Source organism: Triplophysa rosa, unplaced genomic scaffold, assembly GCF_024868665.1.
Source record: "Triplophysa rosa unplaced genomic scaffold, Trosa_1v2 scaffold122_ERROPOS1645957, whole genome shotgun sequence".
In the NCBI taxonomy this organism is placed as follows: domain Eukaryota; kingdom Metazoa; phylum Chordata; class Actinopteri; order Cypriniformes; family Nemacheilidae; genus Triplophysa; species Triplophysa rosa.
Window position 1 is genome coordinate 4,665 of NW_026634121.1, and position 14,653 is coordinate 19,317.

At 37.4% G+C, this 14,653-nt stretch overlaps 1 protein-coding gene across 1 annotated transcript; it reads right to left on the bottom strand.

The window, feature by feature from the left end:
• Positions 1–2,777: 2,777 nt before the first annotated feature.
• On the bottom strand, positions 2,778–3,580 carry LOC130549480 (uncharacterized). The gene is made up of 3 exons (XM_057326698.1): positions 3,433–3,580; positions 3,227–3,285; positions 2,778–2,895 (listed from the first exon to the last, which is right to left on the bottom strand). Exons 1-3 carry the CDS (start codon positions 3,578–3,580, stop codon positions 2,803–2,805), a joined length of 300 nt encoding a protein of 99 aa, XP_057182681.1. The 3' UTR covers positions 2,778–2,802.
• Between the last annotated feature and the right edge of the window lie 11,073 nt (positions 3,581–14,653).

The window sequence follows — 14,653 nt, forward strand, 5'->3', positions numbered from 1 at the left end:
GAATATTATGAAAAGAACGTTACTTTTCCCACGCTCCCTCATCATTGACTGTTTTCACCTCTTCCTCGTCTAGTTCATCCCCTTCACCTGTTTAGCCCTTTTATCTGTTTTATTTAATTTCTCCCCTTAGTTCAGTTCTTTGTCGAGTATTAATGTAATGTATCGTACCATGTTCCGTGGATTTATTTGGATTACCCTGTTATTTGTTCCCTTGGATGTTTCCCTGTTTTTGGATTGTATTAAATTGTTCAGTTAATGTTTTGTGGATTACCTTTTTGTTCCTGACTACACCTTTTGTTATTAAACCTTTTTTACTTAACTCCTGTTCCTCTTGGATTTGTCATCAGTGAACGTTACATCATCAGAACAAAGAAATGTGTACAGATTTGAAACAACTTGAAGACGAGGAAATTATGACAGAATTTTTATTTTTGGGTGAACTATCTCTTTAATAAATGGCTAATTTTGTGGAGTGTATATATCACTAAAGATAAAGAGCTTGAAGTAGCGAGATCTGTGCAATGCTCTTGTTCTCACCACCAACATCCAATGATGGTGCTCATTCACAATTCCCACAATAATTTTGTGTGCCATTGGATCAATCTGAAAGTAGTCACAAGAAATACAAAATCACTTTTACTCAAAAAGTGCATATTTGCATCATTAACAAAATGTGAAATTATTATATTCCAGTACAGACCCGGATTCTTCCAAAGGTTCCCTTCCAGATTGCGTTCATTGCATAGCTGTCAATTACAGCTGCTTCACTAGCATTGAACTTGTTGTATTTCCGAACAAGAACTGTCAAATATGCATTGATCACCTATAAAAACAAATTGTCCCACAAATAGCATTATGTGTTAGACACATTGTAGTATTATCAACTATATTGTTGTTGAAGTGTTGCTGAATTTCCTGGCATGACTTAAGGTCTTTGTGTTGTAATACAGTGTGTAGTGACTGTAAATGTTTAAATGCTAGACATTAGGGAGTGGAAAGTCATAATGTAATACAATAAAAAAAAGGGATACCTCACTCTCAAGCTCCCTGTTGGGACGAATCTTCAAAATATCATAATAAAACAGTCTGTATGGGCCAACTTTGGAAAGAAGTACATGCACATCTTTCCCTGCCCATGCCTCATGCAAATCTAAAAAATACAGTGGTACATTATATTGTAAAATATACATTATAAAAAATATCATGGGAGTCAAGGTGATATTAGATTAGTTTATGGTTCTGTATATTCCATTAGCATTGCTTTATTAGAATGTTGTTTCTCTCTCTAAAATACAATGTACTGTATTGTATTCTATCTCTTTCAATGTTTTTCTTTTTTCCTGTAAAGCTACTTTGAAATGATGCAACATTGTATAAACTATATAACACTATATAAAAAATTTTTTGAAAAAGGTCTTACTTTTTCATGATCTTACTACTTACATTTTTCAACTAAGATGGATGCTAAGACAGGGCCTGGTGCTGCCGAGGAGCTTGGTGCTGCTGAGACAGGGCCTGGTGCTGCAGAGGACACTGGTGCTGCAGAGGAGATTGGTGTTTCAGAGGAGAGTGGTGCTGCAGATGACACTGGTGCTGCAGAGGACACTGGTGATGCAGAGGAGATTGGTGTTGCAGAGTAGACTGGTGCTGCAGAGGAGATTGGTGTTGCAGAGGAGAGTGGTGCTGCAGATGCTGGAGCTGCTGTTATGTCAGGAGCTGCTGAGAGGGTGGAGGATGCTGGTGCTTCCATAAAGTCTGGGGCTGCAGAGGGTGGTGCTGCTGGTGAGACTGGTGCTGCTGAGGCCAGTGGTTGTTTTATTTTATGAGGAATTCGGGGCAGCTTCACCCTAGCATTTTTTAAGTGATCTACATTAAGTTTTTTTAAAACAGTACCATCCTCTCTGAGCAGATCAGCGCTTTTCCCCTGTAGTGCAATCACTGTGAAAGGGCCAAGGAAGTTTGCCTCCAGCTTGCCACCTTTTCTCTGTTGGCTTCTTACATTTTGTCTCCACACCTGGTCTCCTATTTTTAAGGCAGGTTTGGGAGCACCATGCTTCATTCGCCTCCTTGTGCTCTCCTGCTGCTTGGTGATATTGCCATGAACAATATCCTTAATTTCATCAAGGCGCTTTATGTCCTCTGAAACAGCTTCCTCAGCCACAACAACCTCAACACTGCTGTCTACCTGTGAACACATTTTTGTTTCTTTCATTTCATGATTTCAAATTTGTATTGTTAGACCTAAAATTATATTTAGTAGGGGTGTAACGGTACATGTATTCGTACCGAACCGTCACGGGGCAAATTCCACATGGAAGTGATCATTCCTATGCCCTACTCCCTTCGACTTCTGCTAACGGACACCATGCTGCGTTGTCATGGAACATGCCAGCTGCAGATAATGAGGAAACTACGTTGCTCCATTTTGCCATGTGCATTCCAAATGTCTACATAATGGCATGCACATGCCCTGCTCACTCCAAAGTCTAAACTCGAAGGTCTCTGCCCTTCAAAGGGAGTTGGGCAGGGGTCGGCAACCTTTTTGATATGGCGTGTCTTTAACTTTTTTCTTGATAATCACTGTGCCGCATCAACTATTTTTTTTCAATATAATTATCCAGTATATGTAATCTTCTTACCGTAACATTAGAATCATTTTTGAAGAACAATTCTCTTATCGTGTTTACTTTCTACTACATTGAGTGCANAAAATAAACATTTCCAAGATAACTCGACAAACACAAGTTAAACATAAACTATTTGGCACAGGTAATAAATAAAATATTGCAGCAAGGGACACTATTACTGGCATGCAGGACACAAGTAAACCACATCCACTGGAGGGCTCTGTACACAATCATGGTGGTACCACCTTTCACATCCGTCACAGCAAACCTGGGAAAACAGTGACATGTAGTGGTACATGTTTTGAATTATAGGGTATTTCTAAAAATAGGTGATATCTGAATTAACTGACTTTTAATATTCTTACTATTTCTTTGATTTTGGAAGTTCTCAACAACATAATGTTGTGTTCTGACTACAATAGTAATTTCTTACATCACACCTTGTTCAATAGAGAGTAATCACAGATTTCTACACAAAATCAGCACAACATTAATAATGACTGCATTAATAGATGATGTAGAAAGATGTAATTACTACTGCAACCGTAAAAAAAACTGGAAAAACATTTTTTGTACATTTTGTAATGTGAATAACTCACCCATTGTGTTTTACCCTTGTCCTCCATCCCACAATAAAAGCACAGGCTGCTTAGATCATCTGCTAAGACAAACAGTATTCAACACATATGTTCAGACTAATACAATTTCACTAGCGTAGAGCTGAATATTTATGATAGGTGTATTAAATGCATAATACCAACAACATGAGGTGATTAACATGCTGAGCAAAAAAAACGAAACAGACCTGATTCTCTGAGGAGGGAAGTAGCTATGTCAAGCCTCAACTTGTCCACTGCCTTCTGTGAAGTGTGAATATTTATCGCCTCCCCCTGTAAAATGTTCTCTGCAAACTGAAGAGAACTTTGATTAGCAAAATGGCACAAGCAATGCATTATGTCAACCGGCACTAGGAAGGTCACCGTAGTCCAGTTTGTATCCAGTCCAGATGACCACTGTAGGCACCCGGATCCGGTCCAAATCCAATCCAGATGATCACAGTAGTCACCTGGATACAATCCGAATTCAAACTAGGAGGTGACCACAACAGCACTGACAACTAGACGTGTCTTAAAGACAGATCGCCTGTGAAGACTTCGTCAACTAGACGACCATCTGCACAAATCCTCAGCTAAAACCATGAGAACCAGACCAGTCCTCTGCAGGGACTCCATTCACCTGTGAAACTAAATGAATATTATGAAAAGAACGTTACTTTTCCCACGCTCCCTCATCATTGACTGTTTTCACCTCTTCCTCGTCTAGTTCATCCCCTTCACCTGTTTAGCCCTTTTATCTGTTTTATTTAATTTCTCCCCTTAGTTCAGTTCTTTGTCGAGTATTAATGTAATGTATCGTACCATGTTCCGTGGATTTATTTGGATTACCCTGTTATTTGTTCCCTTGGATGTTTCCCTGTTTTTGGATTGTATTATGTTGTTCCGTTCATGTTTTGTGGATTACCTTTTTGTTCCTGACTACATCTTTTGTTATTAAACCTTTTTTACTTAACTCCTGTTCCTCTTGGATTTGTCATCAGTGAACGTTACATCATCAGAACAAAGAAATGTGTACAGATTTGAAACAACTTGAAGACGAGGAAATTATGACAGAATTTTTATTTTTGGGTGAACTATCTCTTTAATAAATGGCTAATTTTGTGGAGTGTATATATCACTAAAGATAAAGAGCTTGAAGTAGCGAGATCTGTGCAATGCTCTTGTTCTCACCACCAACATCCAATGATGGTGCTCATTCACAATTCCCACAATAATTTTGTGTGCCATTGGATCAATCTGAAAGTAGTCACAAGAAATACAAAATCACTTTTACTCAAAAAGTGCATATTTGCATCATTAACAAAATGTGAAATTATTATAATCCAGTACAGACCCGGATTCTTCCAAAGGTTCCCTTCCAGATTGCGTTCATTGCATAGCTGTCAATTACAGCTGCTTCACTAGCATTGAACTTGTTGTATTTCCGAACAAGAACTGTCAAATATGCATTGATCACCTATAAAAACAAATTGTCCCACAAATAGCATTATGTGTTAGACACATTGTAGTATTATCAACTATATTGTTGTTGAAGTGTTGCTGAATTTCCTGGCATGACTTAAGGTCTTTGTGTTGTAATACAGTGTGTAGTGACTGTAAATGTTTAAATGCTAGACATTAGGGAGTGGAAAGTCATAATGTAATACAATAAAAAAAAGGGATACCTCACTCTCAAGCTCCCTGTTGGGACGAATCTTCAAAATATCATAATAAAACAGTCTGTATGGGCCAACTTTGGAAAGAAGTACATGCACATCTTTCCCTGCCCATGCCTCATGCAAATCTAAAAAATACAGTGGTACATTATATTGTAAAATATACATTATAAAAAATATCATGGGAGTCAAGGTGATATTAGATTAGTTTATGGTTCTGTATATTCCATTAGCATTGCTTTATTAGAATGTTGTTTCTCTCTCTAAAATACAATGTACTGTATTGTATTCTATCTCTTTCAATGTTTTTCTTTTTTCCTGTAAAGCTACTTTGAAATGATGCAACATTGTATAAACTATATAACACTATATAAAAAATTTTTTGAAAAAGGTCTTACTTTTTCATGATCTTACTACTTACATTTTTCAACTAAGATGGATGCTAAGACAGGGCCTGGTGCTGCCGAGGAGCTTGGTGCTGCTGAGACAGGGCCTGGTGCTGCAGAGGACACTGGTGCTGCAGAGGAGATTGGTGTTTCAGAGGAGAGTGGTGCTGCAGATGACACTGGTGCTGCAGAGGACACTGGTGATGCAGAGGAGATTGGTGTTGCAGAGTAGACTGGTGCTGCAGAGGAGATTGGTGTTGCAGAGGAGAGTGGTGCTGCAGATGCTGGAGCTGCTGTTATGTCAGGAGCTGCTGAGAGGGTGGAGGATGCTGGTGCTTCCATAAAGTCTGGGGCTGCAGAGGGTGGTGCTGCTGGTGAGACTGGTGCTGCTGAGGCCAGTGGTTGTTTTATTTTATGAGGAATTCGGGGCAGCTTCACCCTAGCATTTTTTAAGTGATCTACATTAAGTTTTTTTAAAACAGTACCATCCTCTCTGAGCAGATCAGCGCTTTTCCCCTGTAGTGCAATCACTGTGAAAGGGCCAAGGAAGTTTGCCTCCAGCTTGCCACCTTTTCTCTGTTGGCTTCTTACATTTTGTCTCCACACCTGGTCTCCTATTTTTAAGGCAGGTTTGGGAGCACCATGCTTCATTCGCCTCCTTGTGCTCTCCTGCTGCTTGGTGATATTGCCATGAACAATATCCTTAATTTCATCAAGGCGCTTTATGTCCTCTGAAACAGCTTCCTCAGCCACAACAACCTCAACACTGCTGTCTACCTGTGAACACATTTTTGTTTCTTTCATTTCATGATTTCAAATTTGTATTGTTAGACCTAAAATTATATTTAGTAGGGGTGTAACGGTACATGTATTCGTACCGAACCGTCACGGGGCAAATTCCACATGGAAGTGATCATTCCTATGCCCTACTCCCTTCGACTTCTGCTAACGGACACCATGCTGCGTTGTCATGGAACATGCCAGCTGCAGATAATGAGGAAACTACGTTGCTCCATTTTGCCATGTGCATTCCAAATGTCTACATAATGGCATGCACATGCCCTGCTCACTCCAAAGTCTAAACTCGAAGGTCTCTGCCCTTCAAAGGGAGTTGGGCAGGGGTCGGCAACCTTTTTGATATGGCGTGTCTTTAACTTTTTTCTTGATAATCACTGTGCCGCATCAACTATTTTTTTTCAATATAATTATCCAGTATATGTAATCTTCTTACCGTAACATTAGAATCATTTTTGAAGAACAATTCTCTTATCGTGTTTACTTTCTACTACATTGAGTGCATACAGACCAACCTTTTAGTGTGGCACCATTACTTCAATAGGACCTGGCTGTGCACTAACTTTATGAGCGCAAACGCCTGACTTCAATAACTAAACTTGATTATAAGGATTAATATGTAGTTTGTCATAGGAACTCGAACTGGGCTTAAACATTTAACTAAACAAGTAATATTACTTTTGGAATTTATATAACATTTAACTGCATGTTCTTGGCATGCCGTTAATTTCCTTTGAGCGTGCCAATAGTGGCACGCATTCCTTAGGTTGCCGAACCCTGGAGTAGGGCATAGGAATGATCACTTCCATGTGGAATTTGCTCCGTGTTGGTTCGGTACGAATACACATACCGTTACACCCCTAATGTTTAGACATTAATTTACCAACCATAAAGTCTTCTGGCACCTCTGTTGGGTACCGAGCCTCTCTCCCAAACATCAAAAAGAATGGGGAAAACTGAGTTGTTATTTGTTTTTTAGTCCGCAACCCAAACATGACAGCTTCCAAGTACTCGTCCCAATTTTCTGTTTTTTTTCCCACCAGCTTAACGAGAGCTCAAAAAACAAAATTTTAACTGACAATAGGAATCTACGAAACAGATTTATTTTATAATTATGGTCCCACTTGCATTTGCTGCTTTAAATTGAAGACCACATGGTAAAAATAAAAATTATGTACATTAAGTTTTATAATGCATTTGTGTTAAATCAAAGATTTGTCTTACCTTTGTATGGTACCATTCATCCTCTCTACCAGTCCGTTGGTTTGAGGATGGTAAGGAGAACAAAGGCTCCTTTTAATTCCCAACATGGCACATAGATTCTTGTTTATCTGTTAATACAAAGAACATATAGGCTTAATGTCGAACCTCACATGCAGAAATCAGAAAACAGGTCTCATAGAGACCTCTTCTGGAATAAGTCTTTTGTACACACTTCATTAAGTAAAAAGCCATTTCAAAATACCTTTAAATGAGCTACCAAAGGTCATGAAAATAGATCACACAAACAGACTGAGAAGAAAAATAAAAAACCGGACTCACAGACTTTGAATATTACATCAGCATAAAACGCCTAAAAATGGAAACACCTAACTAGGTTTACTGATTACCTTAAAAATCCATAGATATTGCTGATAGTTAATACTGCTGTTAAAACCTTTTCCAACAAGCGGATGTAATGAGACCTGCTAACCAGTTTAGTCAAGATAAGACATAAACCCTATTTTAACCTATATTATCCAAATATTGAAATATGGTTTTGAAAGAAATTTGTAAAGAAAGGGTAAATATGTTTGTAATAGGAAAGCATAGATTAAAACATTAAAATTAAAAGCATTTTGAAAAGTACCGCATTCACAAACTCAGAGCCTTGATCTGTCAGTATCCTCTTCGGAGCCTCAAACTGATGGAAAAATTTTATAATGCATTCAGACACCTCAGCTGCTGTTTTGTTGCGAAGAGGATAAGCTTGTGGCCATTTAGTCTGGTAGTCCACCATGACACAGATGTACTGATATCCACTTTTTGTGGTTTTCAGTTTACCTATCAGGTCCATTCCAAGTAGCTCAAATGGATGTGTAACCTGAAAAAAACAATAAAAAAATATATATATCATATCATCATTCTGGATAAAATGTTTGTGAGCATGCTGGTGTTTTAAAGAAAATTATTCAGACCTTTCTTCCTTTACACATTGAAAGCGTGTAAAGACTTCCCTTACAGAAACGACACATGCTTTTCACCTGTTTCTTTCATCTTTTTCGCATTTGATCACATGTGTACAATATGTGTTTAACATGTGCAAAAAACACATGTGAAATGTCTGTTTTTGGAACATTTGTCTGTGAATTTGGGATGACGTGCAACATGTCGTGACGTGAAGAACATATGATCCCATGTGGAGACATATCACCACATGTTATGGCGCTCAAACTGAGTCTTTGATTCTTTGGCGAACGAGACTGACAAGCACGACAGACAACACACGTGTAAGCATGCTTATAAGTTTACATTTGTTTTATATGGAGATTTACATGCAAACTTCACATCACGTAGACATGCTATAAAGATGTCATGGTGATGTCACGTAAGACATTAACATGTAGATTACGTCAGGAGAACATGCATCTGGAGAACGTGCGTCTGCCATGCGTCTGGAGAACGTGCGTGTGGGGCTGTCTATTTTTCTTATTTTCACATACATACATTTACTGCTATAGATACATCATAGATAATTGGGCTTATTTTGACAGTTTATTGTCAAAATTTCGAATTTCGGTTTGACTATGTACTATGCATTTGGTATCCCAGTAATAGATGTAACTTTGTGATTAAAGTCTATTGTCATGTACAGTATGGTGATTCTACGATCTCCCGAGTGGCAAATAAAATGAAAATTTAGTTGTTGATTTAACAAACACTTTAAACAAAGGATGCAGAAGAACACTTAGTTTACAATTTGCACTCACTAAATAAATAGTGCTATAAAAAGAGATTATAAAGTAAGTGAACAAAGTACACTCTTGTTATATAGTGATTGTTTTGAGCAAAAGGGGGAAGCAGTTATATTTTAACTTTATCATTTCAGCACATCCACATTGCTGCATATTTCTTCATTTCCTAATCTTGATAAATGGACAGAATATTTTTAAGAAATTAATTAGAAATTAAAGACCCCAGTCATTTTTAATCCCAAATGTCATTTGCTGAAACATTTTGAAAGTGAAATTCAAGTACTTTATAATTCTTTTCACCAGCAAATTAAAGCTCTATTTTATCCAATTTAAATGTTTTTCTGTGATGACACAAATATATATTTTCCTTAGATGTATACATATTTCAAAGGTTCATTTGATATCATTTGGCATACAAATCATTACTTTATTCCCCAAATTCTTATGTTATCAGAAAAAGGTTTAAATCCATCTGTCTTTAGCGATGTACCCATTGTTTGAATCATTTTCTTGAAATAACCAATGCTGGACATTAAAAAAATTTAATACTAATATCTGTTTGAATTTATGTAGGCTACCAAATAAGGAATTGCACAAAAATATGATGGCTGTTGTCGTGGTTTGTTCATTTTATTGGAGATTATTCACAGCATTGGTTATAGCCTAAAATTGATATTAACTGTAAACTTATTCCTCAAATCAAAAAAGTTTTGCTCCAGGATCAAAAAGGATGTTGATTCAGGAATGTTGTGCTTAATGACATCACTGTACCCCTTTGCACAAACAGTTTGGCCTGTAGCCTATGTATGTCCTCTTAAATTTTTTCTCAGTCAATTAGGTACATTTCTTGAATCATCCTTAAGATTTGCAAACCAGTTAATGCATTTCTCAAGAGAAAGTCTATTATTAGAAAACCAGAATGTGTATTTGTGTTTTTGAAAGAAAAGGTTGAACATTAACCATTAAGTAATCCCAATAGAGCAGTGCCTTGCAGCCACCTACAGGCGGTTTTATTCTTATATTTAGTCGTATTTAGATATTTGAGGCCTCCTTCATTTTATATATTTCAATTAGACCAATCAACCTCTTTATGTAATTGACTTGAAAAAGGTATGACTAGTAAAGAAATAAATTAGATGACTAACTACTCTAGTCTAAGTGGTTTATGCATCTGGCCCCTGGTACTAAAAGGCTCTGGTTTATAGCTTGCTAGAAGTTCATAATCAATTTTTTTATAACATAGAAATTCAAAACATAATTAAGTGTGTGTCCAAAAACACACATATCACAGGTGATCACATGTGTTTTTTGCATGTGTGAATTTCGTGTCTTTTCTGTAAGGGTTAAAGGAGCAAATGGGGTTTTTTGGAGGATCTATTGACAGAAATGCAATAAAATATACAAAACAATGTCTTCATAGGTGTATAAAGACCTTACATAATGAACCGTTATGTTTGTTTTACTTAGAATAAGTTATTTTTATCTACATACAGAGCAGGCTACATAGACGGAATTCGCAAAATTACGTCGCTATGTTTTGTACAGTAGCCCTAAACGGACAAACATCTCTACAAACACGTTTCGTATATGTTGTAGCACGCAAGAAATCTAGCTAAAATCAGTGAATAAAACACTGACACAAGTATAGAAATGTAACAATAACTTTTGCGATAGCATACAGGTTAAATGGTTACTTTACGTCAATATATTTTCTTAGGGTTGGGCTTCGTTTTACCCCCTAGTACAGATCTGTACCCTAGTACGCTCTGACTATGCCGGGCCCTTTATGCAGTGTATTTATATCTGTATGTTAGATATGTTTTGTGATAAAACAACATACAGTGGATTTTGATTATGTGTATACATTACCTACCTTTATCGGGGTGTACTCCACCTCTTGTTTGATAATATGACCAGCTGCCTGGCACACTGCACATTCTGACACCTGTTTAAAACACACACACATTATATATTTATATATATATATAAATTTGCCTCTTTACATCATGGTCTCCTAATCATCCCCATGTGAACTAATTGGCTTCATCACTCTGTTTCCTCTCCACCAATAAACTGGTGTGTGGTGCGCGTTCTGGCGCAATATGCACATTGGTGGTAATTGAGGAGATTCTCCCCTTCCATGTAAAGTGCTTTGAGTACCCAAAAAAGTGCTAAATAAATGTAATGAATTATTAACTATTATTATTATATATACAGTATATATAAAGTCATGTGAAAAAGTTAGGACACCCTATTGAATTCTTTGGTTTTCCGTATCAGGGAATAATAAAAAAATCATCTGGGCCATGGCAGCCTTTTAAATTGGGAAAATACAATCTCAGATGAACAACAATACATGACATATTACACCATGTCATTATTGAATTAACAAAAAGTAGGCCAAAATGAAAAAGCCATGGGTGAAAAAGTAAGGACAGTTAGGACACCCTTATCACTTCCATAGGGATTAAGAGGATCAGTAGTGATTAGACACAATGCCTTTGATAAACTGATCATCAGCTAGTGTGAGCACCTCTACTAAAGCAGACGTTTTGGCAGTTTGCAGGTGTGTAACATACAGGTGTGTGTTAACACAATGCTAAGAAAGACATCAGCAGTGAATTTAGAAAATACATTTTCAGTAAAATTATAAAGGGTAATACGGACATTTTCAAATAATCTGAAATCCATCGTTCTACAGTGAGGAAGATTATTCACAAGTAGCAGACATTCAAGACAGCTGTCAATCTTTACAGGTGTGGACAATGACATCCCAGCAATTTCACCCTAATGCCAGATTTTTTTATTATGTCCTGATATAGAAAAACATAAAATTCAATGGGCTGTCCTAACTTTTTCACAGCCAATCAAACTGCAGATAATCTTGATGGCAAGCGGGTATCACTTGGCGCTCGGTTGGCGCGTTCTTTCGCCTTGCCGTGCTTTTACGGGATAGTTGCCCAATAAAAGGAATAAGATCCCTGTTACTAGAAAGGGATCCATACTTATAAAAAACTTTCCGAAACAAGTCGGAGTGCTGAAGGCGTGTATCAAGCACAGAAACACTACGTCATACGTCCAGCATGAGAAGCCAGCACGTATAACAGTGTAAAGAAGTCAGAATGCATGAAACAGCATGTTACCCGATCTTTAATATTGTACATTTAAATTATTTATTTTATTCTAAAATATATCAAAGGCTTATTCCACAAACGCAGCCTTGTAAAGGTATTTATTTCGTTTATCATGGCGCCATAAGGTTTTGTGACCTTCTTTAATTGATTTAATGGGCGAATTAATTTTTAAATAAAAAGTGCATATTTTCTTAAAATCCAGTGTTCACTTACCCATTTGTCGATGTCAGCAGACATCCCAGGCCAGAAAAACCTTTTTGAAATGGCATCTCTGGTCTTTTTTTGTCCAGTGTGAGCACCTGTGGAACTGTCATAAAAATCCCTAAAAATGGCATTAGCCTCCTCCGTGCCTCTAACCACTTTGGTTTTGATGGCTTTACCAGGACCTTTCAAGTAGTGCAGTGCTCCATCTATAAAAATAAAGTATACATTTACATCGGAAATATATCAGACTGAGTAACGTTAGGCTTTTAGACGATGACAATAATATTCAGAGCACAATGCCTTGGCCTATTTAGACAAAACCATAAATCCTAACCAAAATTACCTTCCAGAACATACTTTGAAGCCTTTCGTCTAATTTCATTTTTATCCTTCTTTGAAATGTTTGGCGAATACTGGCCTTTGGTTTTGTAATCCATAATAATCTGGTATAGTACTGGATCCATGTTGTGCTTTTAAGTGTTAACGTCGTGTAGTCGTCCCTCTCGAATTCAGGGGTCTTAATGGGGCTCCCACAAATTTGCCGTCACATTAATTGGTACGGCAATTTAATAATAATATACAACAATAAATGCATTTAGCATCATATACTTATATATATATATATATATTTAAATGGGTGAGTTTCATGCTTGTGACACGTCCTATTGGAGAACGTGAGGTGCATTTTGGCAGACGGCTTGCCGTGAAAAGCACCCCCCTTTTAAATTTGCTCGTGTTCGCCTCAGCATGAAATAATCTATGAGATTTTAGTTATAGGATATTAATAGTTAAATGGGGTGAGTTTCATGCTTGTACACGTTCCTATTGGGAGATACGGAGGGTGCATTTTCTGGCAGACAGGCTTGCCGTGAAAAGCAACCCCCCTTTAAATTTGCTCGTGTTCGCTCAGCATGAAATAAATTATGAGATTTTAGTTATAGGATTTATATAGTTAAATGGGGTGAGTTTCATGCTTGTGACACGTTCCTAATGGAGATACGGAGGGTGCATTTCTGGCAGACAGGCTTGCCGTGAAAAGCACCCCCTTTTAAATTTGCTCGTGTTCGCCTCAGCATGAAATAATTATGAGATTTTAGTTATAGGATTATATAGTTAAATGGCGGTGAGATTTCAATGCTGTGACACGTTCCTAAATATGGGAGATACGGGAGAGGTGCATTTTAGAAAAGCACCCCCCTTTTAAATTTGCTCGTGTTCGCCTCAGCATGAAATAATTATGAGATTTTAGTTATAGGATTTATATAGTTAAATGGGGTGAGTTTCATGCTTGTGACACGTTCCTATTGGGAGATACGGGAGGGTGCATTTTCTGGCAGACAGACTTGCCGTGAAAAGCACCCCCGTTTTAAATTTGCTCGTGTTCGCCTCAGCATGAAATAATTATGAGATTTTAGTTATAGGACTTATATATTTAAATGGGGTGAGTTGCATGCTTGTGACACGTTCCTATTGAGAGATACGGGAGGGTGCATTATATGGCAGACTGGCTCATTTAAATGAGGTGATTTGTCATGAAATGCAGTATAATTGCTCTGTGCACGTACATTGTTACACAGTATGTCACTTTACAAGCTTATTGGCTGGAATCCATACGAAAAGTAATTTATAAAACGGTCAATTCTGGTCCTGATTTGTGTTGCTTCATAAAATTATAAAATAATTTTTAATAATAATTGCTTTATAAAATTATAAAATGCCTGATTTGTATTTATGAAACTATGCTACGCGTATGCAGTAACCGTTTTATAAAAGCAATTGCCTTTTATAACTGCTTCGAGTGGCTTATTGCTGTAATTTAACACACTGAGGACGTCTAGTGGATTTAAACAGCACTGCAGTTTCTGCCTTCTATTTTTTGAAGAAGTTCAGCAAATGCGCGTTCCCGCGACGGGGGGTGCCTTTCACGGCAGGCGTGCTTTTTTCGGCACAACACCGCTAGCTTTGAATGGCCATTTGGCAGATTTTTTTAACGCAAATCTGGCAACTCTGGGATCTTCCCCGCTAAACTAATGTAAACGTAGGCGCTGCTACATCATTGATAGCGCTCTAAATAGGCAAATAGAACATTAAAAGACGAAAAAGGCACATGTTAAAGTGTGGTGTAATCATATGTGAGTTACGATCAGTCAAAGATCGTTGAAACATTGTCATGAAAATGATCGGCATAACGGCTAAACGGTAAATAAGCATCACATACACCTTGAGCTACACGTGCGTGTTAACTTCTGATCTGCTGCTATATCATTTAAAGCGATTTGGA